Consider the following 23,464-nt stretch of genomic DNA (forward strand, 5'->3'; position numbering starts at 1 on the left):
GAATTACCATATTTTCAAAACTAGTTGGGAATTTTAAGGCATTTTAGAATATTCGTCGATTCTAGAACTTTAAACAGACAAATCTAGCACATCATCGCGTTTTTGGATATCAAAACATAACCCACGGAAAAAGGTAAATAAAAGAAATTTTAGAGGATCCGCCACTGATCGGATCTGAACTGTATCCCTGTATCCTTTTATGCCTTTAATACCTAAAAAATGTCGTATAACCATGAGTAAATATAGATATATCTGCTTCTTAAGCTACTTCAGACCATTTTCAAAATAAATGCAATACACATTCATAATTTTATACGTGTTTAGAGATAAAAGTTTCTTTTCAAGATATTTCAGACCTCAATTAGTTGAATTCTGCTTCTGAATTTACTTAAGAATCTATAATTTAAAGAAACAAAATATTAGTTCTGTGGTATGAACGTTATAACATTATTTCTTATATGTATTTTTGTGATTGCGGATTAAAGATAGTTTAGCTCTGGTTCTGAAGCATCTTGGCAAAACATTTTCCTAAGAAGCTTTCTCTGGAACTATAATTTTTAATTGTTTGCTTTAAACCAAAATTGCTTAGTTCTGTTACATTAATTTACATAAGGAACTAAAATTCTGTTTTTTAATCATAAGAATCGATCATCTACTTAAGAAAGCAGAAATTTTGATGATTTGTTTTTACGATTTCAACTAAGCGTCATGATATTCCAGCGTTTGTTTTTGACAGGCAGATCGGAAAACTTTTGGTTTTGGTTTTTACTGAAAGCTAAAAGTGATCTAAGGATGGATCTTATTTTGTTTTGCTTCCTAAATCACTTAAAATGTCAAATTTTTTGATGATGGTGAGAGGGTATGAAATATTTACAAAATTTTTGCGATTTTTATGCAAAAATGAATTCTTTCCAAGATCTTAAATGAAAATCTTTAAAGATCCTTAAAAGTCCTTAGGGCCCAGAAAAGAAAAGAAACAACAAAAAAAAAAAACTAGTAACTATCACTTGTCGAACAGGTTGAATACGCTTAAGGCAAAGAGAAGCTACTAAGCCAAGGAAACGGGGTGGGGGCTAGAGGTGGAGAGTAAAGTTGGTTGGGGGTTAAGCAATTACAACTGTAAAACCAGTTGAGTTAAAAACTTGAAATCCATGCAGAGGACCCCCTTTGTACATATGTGTGTGTGTGTGTGTGTGTGTGTGCCTGCCTGTATATGCATGCATGTGCATGGCGTTTACTTGACATTTTGTCGCCTTTGGGGCCAGCACGCGAAAGCCGAAAAATATACCGAAGACGAAAACCGAACACACTTGCATATCGTCTTCGTGACTAGTTGAAGCCCCAGCTTGATGCCAAATCCCCAGACCCCAGCCAGTCTTCGGTGTGAGCTCCGCCAGCCAAGTCGTGATACTTAAAATCCCACACACACAAAGAAAGAGAGCGGCCTATTGCGAGAGAGAGAGCAAAGGAAAAAGAGAGCGGTAGCGCAGAGAACCAAACTAGTAAGGGAGAGTGCGAGCGAATATAAGAAAAATATATCGAATCAAAGCCGAGCTTAGACGCATTTTTTTGTTTTGTGTGTGGCCCAAACTGTGCATGAAATTGGTAAAGCAAAAACCGCAAAAAAATAAAAAAAATCAAACACCCCAAAAGAACCGAAAAATTGCAAACGAAATTGAAACCGTAAACGAAAACCTTAAACAAATTTAACGGTCATTGAATAACTAAATTTATTCTATAGATCAGTGCGAGTTTTATCTATGTGTGTGTGTGTGTGTGTTTATTGGGTGTAAAATTACAACAACTTTACTTAATTAACGTATAATTGTGATTATTTGTCTTTCATTGCTTTTTTAGCAAGGATTTTTGAAAGGATATCAATATATTTTAAATATATCTAAAAACACGCGAAAAGGTAAGCCCAAACCTACATACATATATACTTTACTTTTATACATACATAAAAATAAATAAATAAATATTTAATAAAAAAAAACTGGTCGCAGCCGTATTCAATGTCAATGTTTGACTTTCAAAAACTTTTGTATATTAAATTGTATATGTTTATTGAAATCAGACTTGGCCAAAAGAGACCCCTATATAAGATACGGTTTGAAAAATTCTTGCTCGTGCCAAAAATCCATCAATCTTCTGTTGAAACAATAATCAATAAAACAAGGAAAAAGACAATCAATAAATAGGAATTATGCAAATTAAAAGTATTCTTTAGGGTTTTTGTTCTTTAAATTAAAATGAGGTCACATGAGAGAGAGAGAGAGATCCTATGTTTAAATCAAAAGTTTCTATCTAAAATAATTGTAAGAAAATTCCCAATAGCCCACTGTCAACAAGAACAACAACAACAATAACAATCAGTTTTTGTTGAGGTCATTGCTAAAAAGCATTTAAAATATTTACAGAGACCCCTAACCCCCTCCCACCTTCCGACCAGCCCAAATGAATACGACCGACTTATGGAACACATACTTATGAACCTGTGTGTGTGTGTGTGTGTGTGTGTCATGCGTATGGGCTTGTCATAAGAAAATGAATCTCTAAATTACCAGCTACTTATCATACTTTTGGCATCTCAATTTATTGTTGTTGTTGTTGTTGTTGCTAGTTGTTGGCATGAGACAAAGAAGAAAAGTTAAAAACAAATCTACATACATACATACATATACATATATGTATATATATATGTATGTATATATATAGTACTTACTTACTTACCTACTAAAATGTATGTCTTGATTCTGCCTAATACCCTAAATTGGAAGTAAAAACAATTCTCAAAGACTGGCACACGCAAATTGCAAAACGGTTTAAGCTTTTCACTTAACTGTAATTAGTTAATTACCTAAATAGCAATTGAAAAACTTTAAGAATTTAAATTTTATTTCATTTCATCTATTGACATCATTTTTATGTAAATTCAAGAGTTCTTACTATATATAAATATTGTCTCTTTGTCTCTATTTTGAGAATTCGCTAACTGATCAACGTTATAAGTTTTAATTTAAAACATTACAAAATAATAATTATTATAACATTTTTACTCAATTGATTGTAGAAGTGAGATATTGAAAAATAATTGTTATTTAATATACCTAATTATAGGTGACAATAAAAATTTTAATATTTATCTACTATAGGCATTTTTTTTAGTCGTATATTCTATTTCTGATGAAGTTAAAATTGTATTAGGTAAATATTTTTCAACAAATTCAATTGGCAATAAGAATAACTAAGAGAAATATAAGTCAGTTATAAAATTGTTTATTAGTTTGTTTAATTTTAAATTTAAAAGGTTTAAAAAATTAAATTATTGCGTCAATTCCCTTAACGTTTTGGAATTCGTCACTAAAATTGTTGTGAGTTGGCTAAAAGGCAGGCAATTTATGAGAAAATTAAGTGAATTCAAATGAAACTATATATATATATATATATACATATTTATATTTTGACAAATTTTAAAGTAAATAAAATTCGGAAATTTTCTTCAATTGTTTTTAATTTTTAGAAAAATGTTATACCAAAGAACTTTAAAACAAGTATTGCAAGCGAATTTTATGTTAAATGTCTTCTAAATCTTTAAAACCTTTATTAAAAAGTATATTTTTAAGATTCCAATAAAAGTTTATAACGTTTTCAATTGAATTTCAAATTTTAATTAACAAAAACATAAATACGACTTGAAATAATTTCACTAAATCAAAATTTGAGAATTTAAAAACAACAGACACTCAATACTTTCCAAATAAGTAATTTTGTTTTGTGTTTTTTAATTCCTTATGAGTCAAAAATTAAAAAAAAAAAGGGTATTTAGATCTTCGAACTAAGATTTTTAATTTGTTTTTTCTTTAAGCCTTTTTGTTTATTTTGTTTTGAATTTTAGTGCCCACTTTTTGTTTTTTCTTGTTGAGTTAAGTGAGTGGAATTTAAGCAGTTTTTTTTTTTTTTTTTTTAAGTAAGACTTAGAGATAGAGTTACTAGGGCCACTTACTTAGTTTAAGAGCAAAACAAATGAGTGATGGAAGGGCAGGAAGAAAGGTCCGCTATGCACATGTTTTTGCTAGAGAAAGAGAGCGAGAGAGAGATCATTTATGACTTAATGCTTAGCTTGGGCCAAGACTAGGTAATGAATTTGATTTTTTCGTGTGTGTTCTTTTGCCAAAGGCCAAAGAAAATGTTAATTGGAATGTGCCATATCATATATAAAAAATACGAGTTTGAACCTGTTGAGAGGAGTGGGAAATAAAATATTGACCATGAAAATTAATGGTATGCCTGTATTTGAATTAAACTAGTTAGTATGAGACTTATAGGTAGACAAAATATCGTTCTTTTTTCGATAAAAGATCAACGCAATTCGATAGCAGTTATCGAGTCTTAATACGGAAAGTTTGTTAGCAATTTGTGCTAGTTTTTTCAGATGGATATTGTATAACATGTCGTATGATTGATAGAAATAAGACTTTTTCGACTTTATAATGTTATCGGTAAAGAGTTAGCACAATTCCATAGTTATCGATTTCTTTTGAGTGTTTTAACAAAGTTTGAAGATCAGCACAATTTGCCACGTTATAGGTTATAGGTAGATGTTGTACAACATGTCGTATGATTGATAAAAATCGCTTAAAATATTTGAGTTTTTTTATATATGTATGTTAATTAGATGACAAATCAGAAATTCAAATTTTGTTTTTTTTTAACCAGTTTAATGTTTATACAACCATATATTTATGTTAATAACTTTAAGCTATATTTAGTGATTCTTCAGTACAAGTATTTTTTGTCATTGTTGGTTGTTTGGGTGCGGTGGCTTTTTTTTTTTTTTTTTTTAATCCTGGTAAATCGTTTTGCAGGGCGAAATGCAAAAATAAAAACCAAAACAAAAAACCCAAACAAATATTTAATAGAAACAAACATTCAACAATTCGACAAGGTGAAAGCGAACTTTTTTAATTATTTGAACGTTTCGATGGTGGTGGCGGTGGTTATTATTGTTGTTGTTGTTGTCCATTAAGCGGGTTTCCTATAAGGTTATTTATACTCTACATATGCGTTAAAAGGGTATATGTGAGGTCAAGATCTTTAAATGGGTTTCAGATTGAGTTTATTATGAAGACATCTTAAATGGAATGGTCAAAGGATAGTTGTATCTTACGAAGGACTCAGTTTTGGGGCAAATTATCTGTTTTAGATTCCATTTCATCCCCCAGAATCCGCCAATTTATACAGGGCAAATTGTATATGCCTGGAAATTCCCATATATCTTATTAAGTATTTGAGCATAATTTGAAGAACCTAGATTAAGACGATTGTCTTATTGATTTATTTACATAATATTTCCTAAAGTTAGGGTATTTTGCAAGTCGTCATTCGTTGACAATATGGTTTTTTTGAATGGTTTTTTGTTTTTGCAAATCATTCGCCATGCACTTATCTCTATTCCTCTGGGCTGTGCCGCCTTCATCCTGTTTTGCAGTTCAGTGCGTTGGATAAAAAAAGTTCAAACATTCAAACAAAAATAAAGTAACAGAAGACAGAGTGAGTGAGAGAAAGAGAAAGAGAGAGAGGGAGAGAGAGAGAGAGAAAGAAAAAAAGTGAAATTTCATACAAACGTCGACTCGCCGTCGAATGTTGGCCATAATAATTGGCGGAAAGCAACGACTGCAACAACAACTACAACTACAACCATAAGTAGGACGCTTGAATGGAGTCGCAGAGACTCAGCGCCATACAGTCCGACGGAATCGGAGCCAATATAAATATACTTGCAGTCGAAAACCAAAATGAAAATAAACAAATTACAAAAAAAAAAATAAGCTAAAGAAAGAAGAAAACAAAAAATAATAATAATACAAAAAAAAAAGAAAAAATAGCAATAATTGTTTTGCTAATCGAATTGAAATGGAAATCAAATTGGCCGACAAAAAAAAAAAAAAGAAACAAGCCAACAACCAAATAATTAACCATGTACATAAAAACTCAAAATAAAAATAATAACAACGAAAAAAATAACAAAATAATTGAAATTCCCAGCGCGTACATAAAGCCAAGTCAAGCAGCCTAATAAAGAAAATCTGCTAGAGGCAAGGCGAAGCAAGGCAAGGCAAAGCGCACCTGAAATCGAAAATACGGCCAAACACTTTGAGGCAATTATTTTTTTTTTTTTGGTATAAATTTCATTTGCTCACGGGATATTTGCGTGTGTGTGTTTGAGAAATGACAAGATACCAAAAGATTTGTGGTACATTTCGAGACAATTGCCAATTAATTTCCTGAATAGAGTGAACCAAACTATTGCAATTCCTACTAATTGACAGCTATAGATCAATTGTCAAACTCAAAAACCGATCTGCAGGTGTCAAGGAAACAGAAAATTCAATAATAACTTGAATTAGAGCTCTTAAAAGCCAAAGACAACATGTAATATAACCCCAAATCGATAACAAACAATGATAAAATGTCATGAAAAATTGATCTAAAACTACATGGAAAACAGAAAAACTGAAAATACATCGCTGAAAACCCAACCTCAAGGTGTGATAAAGCCCTCAAAACGGACGTCAATTGAAGATCATATTATCTATAGGTTATTATTAAATATACTAATTAATTTAAGAAATCAATTATAACTTTAAAAACCAAAAGAAATCCGCAATTTTCGTAAATTCTTGTGGTAGATCTCTTTACATACCAAATTCGACGTGCAATACTGGCCTAATTCGATAACAATCAACGATTGTGTCATCTCTAGTTTAGAATTAGTTATCTGTAGGGTATTATTAAAAAAACTCTTGACCCAATGCACTTACTAATGCCTTTTAAATCACATTTTAATTAGCTAATACCAAGTTCAAGTCTTTGTCGTTTTGCATTTTTTATCGATTAGAAAAATGCAACTTTTTGTGTGTCCATAAGATATTGCTTGGCACGTTCAAATGCCAAGTGACACATACATCAGGATAGGGGTCACTACATCATAAACTGAAACATCACGTAGATCTTCATTATCGTTCTAACGCCTCAACGATTCCCGCTAACGCACTCTCCAATTGTTTTGCCATTCGTGACATTCCATTCAATATGTATGTTTTGTAGAGAGAAATGGACTCTGGTTAACTGAATCCACCTGTTGCTGTTGCTGTTGCTGTTGCCAACTCATGGCTAACAAATGCCCAAGACGCAATAAAAATCATTGCTAAATACAAGTGCAAAAGCAACAAAATAATAACAATTCATTGAAGGAGAAGGCAGTTGGTTGGTTGTTAAAGAAGAAGAAATAACTTTGAAAGTGGAACAAAGTAATTTTAATGCTGAATGGAGCGTAAAGTTTTTCAACTGCAATTGCATTGGATGTTTTTGTTTTAAAAATTCACCAACAAAAGCAACAACAGCAACAGTCAAAGCTAAAGTCAACGGCAAGAAACAAACAAAAAACAAAAACAGAAGAGAAAAAGAAGAAAAAAAAAATGGCAAACAAAGTGCAATTATATTTGGTACACAATCAAATTTTCTGATGCCAATTGTTGTTGAATGTTGCATACAAATATTGTTGCAAGTTTTGTCGTCTTCTCCACAACTCGAAAACTCTATGCAACCAACAAGAAGGTATCTAACGATTAGATTGTAACTATTAATAGTAACTGCTGCTATTTATAGCAACTTTAGAAATTTATTATTTCTTTTAGTAAGCCTTTTAGCTTCTGTCACATCAAAAAAAAGAAACCATTATCAACTTACAGAAAGTTATGTGTTTATTTGATGCACTTATTTGCCATCCAGCTTCTCGTTTTCGGATCCTCTCTCTGATTAAGCCAAATCTCTGATCATAAATGACTCCTTTGACGTGAGATAATGTTACCCTAGCCACAATTCTTCTCGATGAGTTGCCTTTAATCCCATGTTTTAATCAATTTCGACTCGTTTTAGTGCCATAATTCTAATCACACTCTGAGTTATTTCTAAATTTATGTTATTGTGTTTTATAGAATTCAGATTTGGAGCATATCAGGAGGAATCATTTTCGAGTCTATCATTATGAATTTCTTATTTCAATTCAATTTAATGTGTGTGTTTTTTTCGAATAATATACATGTTTCGTTAAAGCAATTAGTTTTAAGTAGAGAAGCAGTTTTTTGTCTAGATTTCGACCTTTTTGAAGTTAATTAAAACTGGGTTTTAGCCGGCTTGAAGAATTGGTATAGCCATTACAATTCTGGAACATGAATATATTTAGTTTTGAAAATGATTAGTTTGTTGTCGATCGATAGCTTGCATTTTCTGTGGATCAGTGGGTATTGCGTATATCAATGACTTATTGTTAACCAATTTGTTTGGTTACTGTCCCAAGTAGTTGCATTACCTTTATGTGAATCGGATCCACACAAGAAGATGTCTAAAATGGTGTCCTGTAGTTGGCTTCTTTCCACCACTCTTGCTTTGATTTTTCTGATATCTTCGAAAAGTCGTATACATCTATCTTGATCACTTGAATACCACGTTATCCCGGCCATGTTAAGGTACACATAGCGCCTGGTACCCTTTTCGAAATGGATTGCGATATTGATCCAGTGCAATAAATTTAGACTCTATACTTGGTCATTTATTTTTACACCACGCATACATACACACATATACATACATATTTATTGCCACTGGAGATACTTAAAGAGATTATATCTTAAAGATATTTATGCATTACTTTAATATTCATTTTTTTCTTCACATACTTTACATTGCGTCTTAAGATGCAAGTAAATTTCATCAGCTATTCAGACATTTCTTCATAGACTTGAGATACTTTTTTTTCCAGATGCTTACACACTCTTTCGCATTCTTCAGATACGTTTTATTATCCGGAATACCTCTATATACATACATATGTATATATCGAGACAACCTTCAGATATTTATGCATTCTTTCAGCTACTTGAATTCAACTCTTTGGATAGTTAATCATCGATAAAAACTTTTCATGTCTATAGGGGCTAAAAGCGCAATCAAACGTATCAAACGATAGATATTATTAATAGTTAACATGAGATGATGATTGTGTCATCAAAAAAAAAAAAAAAAAGTTTACAAATTCAATTTACAAATATTGTTTTTTTTCTTTTCTTTTCATTTGATTTCTTTGAAGTCAAGCAAAACAAAAAAAAACAAAAAACGAAAAAGCAAAGCGAATCAACTTTAAGTTGGCCAATAAAACGCCTCTAAATCTTCAAATGCATAATATTATTAGGCTATAATACATACACACACACATCTTAAACAAAAAACTGGAAGTTGACAGTGTGAAAGAGAAAGAAAGAAAGTGAGTGTGTGTGTGCGAGAGAGATGTAATAGAAAATCAGCGTGAGAAATAACATAATGTTGGAGCCATAAACAAAAAACAAACACAAAAAATGATGAGACGACTAACTTTAAGTATATTACCTCATAAAAATTATATGTACGATAATGTCGTTATAGACGATTAGTTATAGAAATCACCTTGCAATTGATGAGGGGATTCCTTACATTCGGAGGATCTCAAATGGTATTGAGAGTCAATAAAAATTATGAAGATTATTTCTTCTAACATTTTTGTCTTTTGTACGATGCGCTCATCATGCTGTCATCCATATGCCCCACTTCCCCCGCCACCAACGCCCGCGCTTAGCTCACCTCCATCGAGTGAATGATCTAATCTTGTGAGGCGACGAGGAAAAAGTAAAAACAATTTTTGCAAAGTTTTACATTTGAACTTGAAAACTTTTTTCAAGTGGCAATTGGATGCTGTAAGAAGATTGCTCATGGGGATCGGAGGAGGTGGGCGGTGGGTGGAGGTTGGCGGCGGCGAAATGATAGCAATCATTTGGCTTGATCGTCGTCGTCGTCGTTGGCGTCGTTTCACTTGAAGCCTCGCCTCAAACTTGACTTCAAAGACAATGCGATGACAACGAAAATGGAAACGGAGATGGAAACGGAGATGGGATCCGAGTTGGAGTTGGTGTTGGTGTTGGTGTAGAAAACGTATTGTGGTTTTGTTGTGGATGGTTTGCTTTGCTAAAAGTTCATTGCACTCAGAAGAAAAAAAAACAAAAATAAATAAATAAAAGGAAAAATTGCTGAGTGTTTATTTGTTGTTATTGCTGATCTTGTTGTTGTTGTTGTCGTTGTTAATGTCGTTGATTTTGCTGTTAGTTGAAGAAGAATTGGTGACATTTTCGCATAGTCATGGACAAACGGAAAGCCTCCCCCGCCACCTTGAAATATTCAGATTACCCATCAAATTTCATTTGATTTAAATCGATAAGACTTAAATGCAAATAAATGATTAGGATTCCTTGATCAGTAACAAACAGTAAAGAGTCAATATAGTGGGGACTTTTTGCTGCCATCTTAATTAAAATTGGTACCCCAATATTTGCTATAATTATTTATCAAACTAAGAAATTTCATAAAAATTCGACTACTAATGGCCAAGATATACCTTTTTTTTTGGCCTTGTCTAATGAAAGAGTGAAAAGAACAGCTGACGGCGTTAAAGTTTTTGACTAATGGCTTAGTATATGCTAAGTAAATCCCATAATCTGTTTCAATAACTCTCATGGTCTTAGATAAACTGATATCACCGACTGCAATCCTGATCTAAATAGGAGTACCATATGATATAGCTGACATAGATTGACTGATCAATCAACAACTAGAGTGGAAAAACTTTATTATTTCTGAAATGTGTTTGAAACGAACCAATTTTGTTCAGATTTTACTTTTATTTTGTCACTTTTTTATATATTCTATGATTTGAGCCAATAAAAGCAAGGAAACCGTTACTTATTCTTAAATTTAGATTAGTTTCAAGGTTATGGCATTAAATTTTAAAGATTCAATCATATCTAATTACATTTTTAAATTTAACTCAATCGACTAGTTTTTTCAAAATCTTCATCTAAATAACCGATTTTTAATCAAAGCTCAAGTAATTCTAGTTTGAAATAGAAACAGCCAATGGGAGATATATAACGATAAATACGATAGCATCTATACTATAATTAAAAATTGGCTCTTCATGTTAGTTAAAATCATCGTTAGCTGCTTTCAGACAAAGGCCAATGAAATACCATTGAACCTATCATGGGCTTAAATTGGGGGGAAAATGGCTTGATAAGATCGCATAACACAGCGAAAAAGAAAATGAAAATGATGAAAAACAGCTTCAATTTGGCCGAAATGCAGCCATGTGGAAAATATTGTTGATTAACAATAATCAAAAACAGAAAAGAAAAAAAAACCAAAGCCAACTACCTTTTGGTACTAGTTTATATCTTTTGTGCTCTCCTCAAGCAAAGCGCAAAATTGGCTAATTGCCATAATTGAAGAATCGATGAAAACAAAATGAAACGAATTGAAAAAGTTGAAGTAGTCCAATTAATTTGCACCTCAGCAACGGCAACGGCAACGGCAACGACGGCCAATTGCCAAGTGCCAAGTGGGGAGAGCTTGGACTTTGGCACATTTCCATAAACATATATACATATGTATATATACATACATATGTAAATGTATATGTATGCCTTAGTTATATGTAAATAGATGAATATACATATGGGCATAAAGCCAGTCATTCAATATTTTTTTATGTACATATTTAGTTGGTCATTCGTTACCCTATACGAATGACTGGCCTAAATGAGTATATTGAGTTACACTCAAAGGTTTTTCTTATGGATAAATTTGAGAATGGTCTTTAATGGCCAAAAAAGTCCATAAGAAAAGCATTTTTAAGCGAATCTTTGGTATATCAAAAGATGAACAAACCTGAAAAGAGATCAATTAAAGAAAGAGATGATCAATTTAACACACGGTAACTCAAAAGTCGAGTGATCCAACTTGAAGTAAACTCTTTTCTTTTTTTTTTTTTTTTTTTTTTTGGGATTGGTTTCTGTCTCAGATGGAGATTTCTTTCATGGGTGCTAATTTGGATACCTCAACTCTTTCACTCTCTCTCTCTCTCTCTCTTTATCTCTTGTCCCCTTTTTTGTTTTGTGTCTGATTCCTCCCTCGCTTTCCTAAATGTGGCCCAAATACCATAAAGATGTAGATATAAGATACATGAATGCATAAATATTTGTTAAAAAAAAAAGGTGAAAATATGCTGAAATCGTACGTTTAGTTTTTGTTTTTATTTTTTGGCCATCGCCACGATTGTTTGTTTGTTTTGGTTTCTTGCGCGGGTGGCAAATGATATGAATTTCAATATTTGTGTTATATGTATATAGATTTAGGTGTCCAGGCTATGCATTGGCATGCAATTCAAGTAGCTAGAGCTAGAGGGTTCAGTTTATCACCTCAGAGTTACCTATCTCAGTCGTGACTAGCCATGACGTGACTACCAACTATGAAGACAGTGAATGTTTTTTTGGTTGGTAAACGGGTCTTGGTAGAAGGACAAACGAATTGAAAACCTCTGACTTGGTTAACTAGTAAAAATTTCTAGAAAATTTCAAAGGATTTTTAACAATAACATTGCTTGTATACAATTTTTCAGTTACAAGGCATATGAAAAATGTGTAATTTGTTGCAAATAATGAAACATCTGAGCATATTACATACTTTAAGGGGCAAATTTTCATTATTTCTGCCTATGGTAGAAAACTATAAATCCAAACAATGGCAGATTAAGAATTAAGTAAATATTTCCACTACTAACTTAAATATATAAGATTGGCTTAAGAACTTAATAGAAAACAAGTTATTAATTAGGTATAGAATTAGTTTCATATAGGCGGTAATAAGAATAATCGGTATAGAATATTCGGTTTTATTAGAAAATAGGAAAGATGATCAAAAAATGACTTTCGACTATGGCAAAGTTACTTAATTTATTACTTAGATTATAAATTTATCTCAAAGCTTGAGTTCTAGCAAACATTTTGTCCCTTAGAAAAATGTCTCATTTTATGAGCCCCTGTAAAGATATAAAAATCATAAATACATTCTAAACATTCCTGAATACTGAAGCTTGAATTTTTTTTCCTTCAATGACAAGCTTGGAATGGTCTTTAAACTGGTTTTAAATTCCTTAACCAAAAAATCGTAATTCAAAACAATTTAAATTAACCTGATGGCTAACATCTTTCCTGTCAGTTGTTGGAAAAAAAAAACACCTGCATCTATCTAACGATCCACAATTGATCCATGGGTACATTCATTCATCTATCGATCATCAGTATTTAGAGGGCGAGGGGAGGGTTGGTGGTCTCTGATTATGTGAGTTGGCATTTAAGCAAAAAACATTTAACCTGCCCCACGCTGCGTATACGTAACCTATACGCTATACAATTGATCGATCGTTCTCCCTCTCTCTCTCTCTCTCTGTATGTCTCATGGCATTGGGATGCCAGACTGATGTCTGAGAAGAGTTGCCAGCCAGTGTCAGACTCAACAGTCGCAGGGTCTGACATATTTGGGTTGAAATGTTGGAATAAAAAACAAATACGATCTTATGAATGCGCTGCTGTTGCCCGCTTGGCCACAACAAAATCAGCAAAATGTGGCAATTAACATATTTGTGTTGTGTGTGAGTGTGTGTGTGTTTGTGTGTGTAAGCACTAACACACCCCAAATAACGTGGCAGGCCATAAAACAAACATGACTACATTCATACGTCTCCATCTCTGAGTTTGAGACTGAGTCTGAGTCTGGGCTTATGTGAGTAATAATACACGATTCGCAATTCGTAAGAAACAAAAGCGTTTGTTTAAATGATTAGCCCCTTCCCCTTGCCACTCCTTCTCATCGGAGAGAGAGAGAGAGAGCACCCATAAGGCAATGTCCTGGAGAGCAATGAGCCAACTTAAGGCGGAACTCACATAAATATGGCCATGTACATACATGGAGACACTTATTTTACAACAGCAACAAAAAGGAAAAACAATCAAATGGCATTTACAACCAACCAAATGGAGAGGCCTCCTTCCACCCACCCCCCTCACTATAAATTTTTTGCCATCAATAGATATCTCATTGTCGGAGAAATCTCTCAACATTTCAATTAGCGTTCAAATTAGCATTCAAATATTCTATTGTTAAATTTTTAGTCAAAAAGCACCATAGACCTCTAAATGTCGATGTATCTTGTATCTATGTAGTTGAATATGGTGCGGGAAGTTTTCTAACAATTAGTAGTTGTAGAATTTTGCAGCAATTCGAAGAGTGACTGTACCTAAACGAAACGACAAAAACAACATTCTGATCTCACATTAATGCACATTCCTTTATAGATGTGATTTTCTTGTAAAATCAAGTGCCCTAGAATGAATGAACTTGAAAAGAATTATACTACTCAGTGGCCTAGACGGATCTTAAAGGGTTTCATATCCGAGATTTAAGTATTTTTAGGAATTTTGTTGAATTTGTTCGCCTAATCTCTCCAGCGTTGCTGTAGTATGTTTAAAATATATACATACATAATAATGCCAATGCAGTTGAAAACAAATTCCATTTATAAACATAAGTTATAACAATTTAAAACTAACTATTGCATACTTTGGAGGACAATTTGTCTTATATTCCTGGGGGAAATAAGCTTCTTTAAGTATACAATAGGCTGGAAGTGTTCAATATTTGCAAAAAGTTTATAACTTTTCGTATGCCTTGTACAATTAATGCTTGATTTTGGAATTTTTTCATCCGCAAAAATCGAATTCTTGGTCGGCTTTTTGCATACTTTTGGGAGCAAATTTCCCCCGCTTAGATTCTCCTATTACATTTACTCTATATATGTACATAATGCTTTATATTGAAAATATACAATTTTCTATTAATATTTACTTACTCACTATCATTTGGGGGAGAAAAAAACTTGAAAGTTGTGAAAAAATAACAACATTTTGACATATAAAATTGATTTTTTGAATGTTTTAATTCAAATGAAATTTTAAAAAATGATTTATATATACTTAATTATTATAAAATGTTAAATTATATTGTTGTTGCTATGTACATAACCTCAAAAATAGAAAAAAACTTAAATTTTTTGCGTTTTTTTGGTTAGAATATCTCCTAAACCAGAGTCAATACTAACATTTGGAACTCGGTTTTGGGTTCAGTCCAACATATTCAGTTATGGACTTGCCATATAAGCAAGATAATTCTTTGCAACAAGGTTCAGTCTCTTTTGAACTGATCGTTCTTATGAGAAACGAACCTCAACCCAATTTCTCATGTGTCAATGTAAGGAACTCCAGGAAATGCATCTTCTTTGGACGGCTGACAGTTTGTTAACTTTGAATAAGTCCATTGCATTGCATAATTTAAAGTTGGAATAGAAAATGAAATTGTTGTCGTCGTGTCCGTTGCGTAAATAATCGTGCTGATAGTTAATTTTGTCGGCCTCTTCGATGTGGCTTAGACTTGGTTATGTCAAAAGCTGAACGGAACTCGGTGTGTTCTAATGACTGTCAGCTAGTCAGTCAGTTAGTCAATCAATCAGCCATTCAGTTGTGCTGTCGACCCAATTGGATTACAGTTGACCGGCAATTGATTATGGTTAATTATTATTAATTTATTTAATCAATGTTGATCATTGAACTTATCAGACAGTTGCTTGACCCGATTAATTATATATATATATGTAAGTAAGTTACTCAAGTCAAATTGCAAGTAGTAAATGCATAGTGAAATTTCCCTTTCTCCTAATATTTTTGTTTAACTTTTTGCATTTCCTTTTTTGGGGGAGAGCTCATATATAGATAGATAGATATATATATATGTAATTACGCAACGTTTTGTGCGGATGCATCGCACACACACACACACACACACAGACACACCCCAAAAACGCCAAAGCCAAAACTCCATAACCAAGTGTGGAGAGGCGACCCTCTGCCCGGCTGCACACCAAATATGGCAAACCCATTTCCGCATGTCAACGATGTTTTCTTTTATGGTGGGGAGGGGTGTTTGGGGGGGTCCTCCATGCGTTGCAGTGAAATTTTTGCTTCTTCTTTGCGACTGAGAGGAGGCGCACCGGAACAACAACTGGGCAACGCATTTTGTAGATCGGCATTAGCCTCTTAGAGATCTTTGTTCCAACCTTAACTCCATCTACTTCTCCTCCTCCATCTGCTACTTCTCCTCCTCCATCTTCTTCTTGTTTGACGCGTGCAGTGAAAACTTGAGAAGCACGTAGACATAATTTATTGCCAAATGCACGAAATTTACTGGACACGCATCGTTGGCCACGTTCCGTGTGTGTATATTGTATATCGTATGGTCATAGATATATATATATATATATATACATAGGTACATTCATTTAAAAAAGAAAACAACAAAAAAGAAAAAAAAAAACAAAAGTAAAGTCTCTGACTCTGGCTTTTCGATTTCTGTTCATGTCGTTCATGGCAAGGAGAGGAGGGAGCAAAATATTTGCAATAATTAAGCGAATTAAAATCTGTAAAATATTTTATAAAACGTCCCTCCCCTCCCCACCATTTGCCTTACCACCCCTGATCACTCTGCCATAATAACACTTTTCACAAAAAAAAAAAATGTAACTTAATACGTTTGCACTGCATAACGAGTATTAATTAAAGTGAAAATGCTCTACATCGTGGACAGGTGAGGTAGGAGGAGAAGAAGTGAAATACATTCAAGTACTTAGTTATAGATACACCAACTAAAACTCCCTCCTCATCCAGCCAAGCTTGACGGTGTTGATGGCGTCGTCTCGTCTTGCAGTCATTGCAGATTGCAGTTGCCAATTGGCAACGATTTTCAAAACACATAATAGAAGGATTTTCCCTTTTTTAGTTTCTATTATTACTTTTTATATACTTGGTTAAGTGAGTTCAGTTCAATGGAATCCAATTATTTGTACTTTAAATGATATTTTGAATAGAGTGCTCCAGGATCGGGTTATGGGTTTTCATATTTTCAATTGACTATAATTAGATTCTAGATAAATCTGTTGATGATTAGAACAGTTGTTGCACCTAAAATTAAGGTTCGCTTAATACCATTAATTAATGAAAATCAAAACGTTTTAATATTGGATATTTTAAGGAGAAAAGTCTTGGGAAAGCCTTAGATCCACCTATTCCTATATATGTACATACATCAAGTCGAGATTTTATTACTCTCCAAACTTAATTTCTATTCTTTCTATTAATACAAAAAGTTTAAAAGAAAAAAATTCATTAGCAAATAGTCAAACTGGAGGAGGAAAAAATAAACGGGAGCTAAAAAGTAGTCCAATAGGTGACCTAATGTATGAATTAATGTGCATTTTTTTGTTAATTTAAAACATAAAGTTATACTCTTTCAACTCGAAATATTCAATCGATTTCATTTTACAACAATTATTTATCAGTTGAGTTATGAAGACTTTAGAACTCAACGAAAATTCACAAAATTTAATACATTAAGGGCTATTCTATAATATTTTTACATTATACAAACTATTTTACTTGAAAGAAGCAAAATGAAATGAATGAAAATGAAATAGCCCATTTCAAATTTCCTTGTCTTCACAAGCTGTTATTTGGCCACTTTTAAACCGATTTCTTAAAAGATTTATATACATATGAGCATAATAGTGTGTTAATACGGTTTTAAAATGATATCTAAAAATTAAAATCTTGAAAAAAGAATACAAATTGAGGGAAAAATGTATTTTCTAGATTCATATGCCGTTCAGAAGAAAGAAAAACGAAACACAAACTTTCTAAATAATCAAAAAATTTACAAAATTATTTAGATTGGCTAGATTATTTAAAAATTTTAAGCCTTTTGTAAGACAATCTAGGTTTTTTCCAACCGATTGAAATATCTTAATTCATATTCCAACTAAATCGTAACTTGACGTTTAAAAAACATCAAAACTAAAATCAAAAGTCATTTTCAATTGATTTTTAAAAAGTAAAAACCCTAATGATACATCATGCACATTAATACTTATTACGGAAATTGTCCAAAATATAAGATTTTGAGACTTTAATCACTTTTCTTTAAGAAAGTAAGGCGTGAATTTCAAAAATCGATCAGAAATTGCCACAAGTTAATTGTCATTGAGATTTAAGTAATTGCTTTGCATATATTGATGACATTGTTTGGCTATGCTTAAGATTAAACTTCTCTGGGAAGGAAGCATGGATCATACTTCCTCTTACGAAGCTAATTCAACCTGATTTAATAGTTTAAAAAATTGCTTTGTTTTTCTTTCTCTTACAGAAATGTCATAATGGAGCCAATGACCATGCTGGTGTTGGCCTTCCAGCTGCTGGCACTCTTCTCGATTGCCGGTGCGCTGCTCATCTATTTGATATGCAAAGTGCGCGAGGATAATGAAATCTGTACAGCGGAAGCGCAACCGAGCCGTGTGGTCCTGGTCACGAGTGCGGACACGGCATTGGGTCTCCAATTGTGCACACATCTGGCGAATAAGGGTTGCCGAGTGTTTGCCGGAATGAAGGAGGCTCAAGATTCGTTGCCAGCGAAATTGCTTTGCGGCTGGATGAAAATCCGTGAATATAGCGAGGATCCGATCAGTGGCACCATCATACCCATGCGACTGGACGTCACCCGCGAGGATGTGTTGCGTGAGGCAACTGTGGCCATGGGCGCCCATCTAAATGCCGATGAGAGGGGCATTGCGGCCGTAATCAATACAAGCGGCAGTGTCTTTCGCGGTCGTGTCGAATCCCAGGATGTACAGCAATGGGAACATATGCTAAAGACCAATATACTGGGTACATTGCGTGTGGCCAAGGCTTTTGTGGGCTTCTTGCGACCAACCCGGGGACGTCTTCTATATTTGGGCGGCACAAATGGTGGGGCCAGAACCAATTCGACCAATTCGAGCGGTGATGGCCTGGTGGCCTTCAATGCATCGCGTGTTGCTGTCGATAAATGTGCCGAGGAATTGCGCAAGGAGTTGCAGCCATATGGTGTCAGTGTTGTGGCCTTGGACACATGCGGCATGACAGCCGAATCGTTATACAAGGCTCCAGTGGCTCAGAGTAAGTGCCAAACAACACAACACAAAAGTGTTTTTTGTAATCTCCACATCCTTATCTATCGTTATCCATTCGCAGCCGTGTCAGCAAATGCCGGTGCACCCACTCAATATACGGCCGATGTGCTCAGTCCGACGGCCCTGCAAGTGATCGAGCGGGCATTGTGGGATTTTACGCCGCAACAACGCTACACGCTGCTCTCGCACAACAAGTATCAATTCACGCTGCCATGTCGCTCCTCGTTGCGTATCCAGAGGCCAGCCGTTGCCGTGGCCAATGAGGCATCTGCCACACAATCTGTTTGAACTGCACCGAAAGCCCACAAACTTTCTTCCTGTATATACATATCCCAACTCCCTCTCCTACCCTTCAATTTTGCTTTCGTTTTAACCACAGACCGCAACCTGTTTTTGGATTCCTCTCACATACATACATATATGAGAGATATACATATATATAATTTTTTTTTTTTTTGTGTTTTGAATTTCTTATCCTTTGCAAGGATTTCTTTATATATTATATTATTACTTTTGTACACACTCAACAGGTGTAATGTAATGGACAAAAATGAAAAATAAGAGAACATTAAGAAAACCTAATGTTTACGGTTTCAATATAAACAATGAAAATAAAAAAAGAAATTTAACTTTTGTGCTAATCTATACACATACACCATGAATCATTAATTATATTCGAAACGCATAGGGGCCAGATGGTTCTTTATCCACAGCCTATTCGTATTTTGATATGAAATCGTAACGCAACACAGAGGCAGAATAAATATCACCTGCCTTTGCTTGCGGTTTGCTTGAAGTGCTGCCAGGTAAATGTATGAGCACATCGGCCCCCACTATACTCTGCAATCTGCTACTGATCTGTAAAAATAGTTTTTAGTTTAGTCATGAAAGATAAACGCCAACCAATTCGATGGAACACCTCACTTACCTGATCCCCAGTGACAGTGGCACAAAGTTGTCCATTCCTGCATATCACTGAGGCACGCACATACTCTGGACGGCCATCTAGGATAATATCGTTAAGCAGCTGCCACATTTAAATATACAAAAATATAAGGATTAATAAGTAAAAAAAAGTAAAAAAAAGGTTTCCTCAAATGTTTTGATTTCTCATACATATTCGCTCTAGGAGAAATCTAAATTGAATAAATCACACGTTATTAAATTTAATAAATTACCTCATTTTTCTATCGATTATTTTTTCATTGTTTAGCAATTGTTTTAGGTAGCTTTCATATTTTTTTCTAACTATTTTTACTTGTTATTGATTTCAAATATTTTTGGTATCATATAGTTTTAAAGAGAAAAAAAAAACAAAAAATTAATATTCTATATAAGCCTAACCATTGCTAACTTAAAAGTTTTAAGTTAAAACTCAATTAATTTTTGAACGATTTTTCAAAGTAACATCGAAATTTGATTAAAAAAAACTAGCAAATTAAATGGTTTACAAATTATAATGAGTAATTTTTTTAAATCAATGTTTGCAAAACTTAAGTAATGACTCTTTAAAAAGCAAGTTTAGACAGGTTTCAGAAAGTTTTTTAACATTTTTAGTTGTTTATAGAAAATTGAATATGCAAAAATTAAGTTTGTTTTATTAGCTTTTGGTAAGTCTGATCATTTATACTAGATTTAGTCTGAGTTACTTTAAGAGAAATACAATTTTTGAAATTATTTTTGCGCCTTTAAGTTTTGGGTTTCATTTTATCAAAGCAAACTAACTAACTAACTAACTTGAACCAACTAAATTGACACGAATCCAAATCACTTATAAGCAATATTTGTTATATTCTTTAATATAACTCTGAAAACTATCACTAAAATCTAACTAACTTGTTTATTGATATTCATTTTCTTAAATTTTTATTATTTAGATAAACAAAAATCAAACAAGTGTTTTTTTTTTGCAGTCAAAACTATTAAAACTAATGCAAAATCTATATACTGCTATGAATATAATACAAAAAGGCAAAAAAAAAAAAACTAACGAAGCTAAGTTCTTTAGGTAATCTATTATATAACTAAAGCCCACCGATCCATTAGTTTAAGATATAATGTAAAGTTTAAGATATGCGAACTTTAAGTTTTTTTTTCAATTCATCGTGATTGTTGCTTTTTGGGGTTTTTCTGGAATAATTCTTAATGATTTTACGTATTGCATAGTATTTGACTTGTTTGTGTTATGCCTTAAGAGATAACAGAATGAATAGAATTTCATTTGGTATGTTGGTTGGATTCAATTTGATTTGCTATCGCCATGAAGTACTTGAAGAGAGAGAGAGAGGGAGAGAGATAAGAACACACTTGACGCACAACATTTTTTGTTCATTCTGACGATAAACAAAAACAAATTCTCAAATGCACGATGACCTAGATCAATGCCATATTGAAATATGACATTTCGATCGATCCCATTCATATCAATCATGAAACAGTTTCGTCTCAATGTATGACAGCGAATTGAATGTGTAATGTGTTATTTCACAATATGTTTCAATACCTTTACATTCAGTATGGGCAGGCTGCACTTGGTCCGTTCCCAGCCGGCAGCCCAACGTATGGCGGGCAGGGCGAATATATGAAATGTGGCAAAAGCAGAAACCGGATTACCCGGCAGTCCAAAGAAATATTTCTGTTGGCGACTGGCAAATGTCATGGGTTTTCTAGAAAAACAAAACTTTGAAAAAACATAGCTAGTCAATCAATTGGTTCTAAAATTACCCGGGCTTCATGTTGACACGTCCAAAATGCAATTGGAAATTGAGTTTTTCGAGCACAGGTTTGATATAGTCTTTGTCGCCCATGGAGACGCCGCCGCTACAAATGACAAAGTCCACCACATCAAATAGATCAGACAAGGTGTCCGTAATAGCTTCGATGCTGTCACTGAGAACTCTGGCCTGAATGCACTCAAAGCCAAAGTAGGTCAGCAACTGCTCCAACATGGTCGTATTAGAGTCGTAGATTTTGCCAACTGTTGGCGCGTCCTTGGGCGAGAGAAGCTCACTGCCCGTTGAGATAATTGCTATTTTGGGTTTTCGTATAATCTGACGACTGCCCACAGATGCCAGCAGAGAATTGACCACAACCGGTGAGGCATCTAAGCTGGGAAATATAGCATCGCCTTTGGTCAGATCATGGCCAATTGGTCTGAAAGGTAAAATAGTTACAAGTTTTATTTTGTTGGTTTAAAAAAGTTGTCTCACTTACCGCACATCCAATCCCGCCTTGGGTTCGACCATAATCTCTACCAGGGTTTCGTTATTATATTTATCGCGTTGCAACAACTTGGTATCCTCCACTTGGATGACACAGTCGGCATGTTCCGGCAGGGGAGCTCCTGTATTGATTTTGAAGCATTCATCTTCCTGCAAGGCACACGCACTGGGCTACCAAAGATTCTCTGATTAGAATTGGATTGATATGGAAATCGGGTTAATTGCAAACCTTATCGCCAGCGGCTATGCATCCCAGAACACGTTTGGTGCCCGAGAAACCAGTGGATTTCATTGCATAGCCATCCTTGATGGAGGCCCGAAATGGTGGTATGTTCACCGGAGATGAGAGTTCATTGACCAATTTCTCCAATTCAGTGCTACGCTGGATAACATTGAATATAATGCTTAAGGCCTCATCCACGGGCAACATGGGAAATGGTGAATTTCGATCATGATCGTTTCCGGCTCCCGTTTTATGGGGACACACATGACCACGTAGAGCCGGACTGGAGTCGACCTTGACAGCTTGATCGGTACCTTGGATTTCCGCATGAGTGCGTCGCACCAACGCCACCTCGTCACCCATGAGATGAAGGGCATGAGGCAACAGGTCACTAACTGTCTCGAAGCATTCAACCACCGCCTTTTCGCTGCCAGGAAAATTGAGAATCAACGTGTTGTTGGCTATGCCACAGACACCACGCGATAGGGCGGCAAATTTCGTTTTCTGCAGCGAGGCAAGAGCAATGGCCATTGTTAACTGTGGGCAATCCTTGTCCAGCAGCGGCTTGGTGGCATCCGGTGTGACATCGCGTGGGGCAAAGCCTGTGCCGCCAGTGGTGATGATAACACGAACATCCTGACGATCTATCCACTTGCGCAGCTCTCGCTGAATGAGATCCCGCTCATCGGGTAAATAACTGGTTACGATGCTGGAATTCTGGAAATCTCTTTGGATGAGATTAACCAGTCTGGGTCCACTACGATCCTTGGACGGCTCCTGGAAACAGGTGTCACTAACTATCAAAAGGGGCAAGGAGGTTGGCGAATAGGATGCGGATACGTTATTAGGTTAGAGGTTCACATAAGATTCTCATATAGTTGTCATCTCACTTGTCAATACACCAAATGTTATGGACTCCATTACGTCATAAGCATAACTTTAAGCTCCACTGTCAATTTTACTGGATGACTGCGATTCACCAATTAA

At 34.3% G+C, this 23,464-nt stretch overlaps 2 protein-coding genes across 3 annotated transcripts; one reads left to right on the plus strand and one right to left on the minus strand.

The window, feature by feature from the left end:
• Nucleotides 1–1,377: 1,377 nt before the first annotated feature.
• LOC6649148 (uncharacterized oxidoreductase SSP0419) lies at nt 1,378–19,680 on the plus strand. Of its 2 annotated transcripts, none has more exons than XM_023179582.2 (4): nt 1,378–1,605; nt 1,858–1,915; nt 18,232–19,019; nt 19,095–19,680. In XM_023179582.2, exons 3-4 carry the CDS (start codon nt 18,242–18,244, stop codon nt 19,319–19,321), a joined length of 1,005 nt encoding a protein of 334 aa, XP_023035350.1. In that variant the 5' UTR covers nt 1,378–1,605; nt 1,858–1,915; nt 18,232–18,241; the 3' UTR covers nt 19,322–19,680. The 2 variants fall into 2 exon arrangements, with proteins under 2 accessions (XP_023035350.1, XP_002071703.2); XM_002071667.4 differs by having other exon boundaries at nt 1,378–1,502.
• Nucleotides 19,664–23,399, minus strand: LOC6649149 (molybdenum cofactor synthesis protein cinnamon). Its single transcript, XM_002071668.4, has 7 exons — nt 23,368–23,399; nt 22,484–23,274; nt 22,247–22,425; nt 21,758–22,186; nt 21,537–21,699; nt 19,962–20,060; nt 19,664–19,891 (listed from the first exon to the last, which is right to left on the minus strand). The coding sequence occupies exons 1-7, from the start codon at nt 23,396–23,398 to the stop codon at nt 19,748–19,750; spliced, it is 1,836 nt and encodes a 611-aa protein (XP_002071704.1). The 5' UTR covers nt 23,399; the 3' UTR covers nt 19,664–19,747.
• Nucleotides 23,400–23,464: the final 65 nt, after the last annotated feature.

The sequence above is a fragment of the Drosophila willistoni genome (assembly GCF_018902025.1).
Source record: "Drosophila willistoni isolate 14030-0811.24 chromosome XL unlocalized genomic scaffold, UCI_dwil_1.1 Seg141, whole genome shotgun sequence".
Lineage (NCBI taxonomy): Eukaryota > Metazoa > Arthropoda > Insecta > Diptera > Drosophilidae > Drosophila > Drosophila willistoni.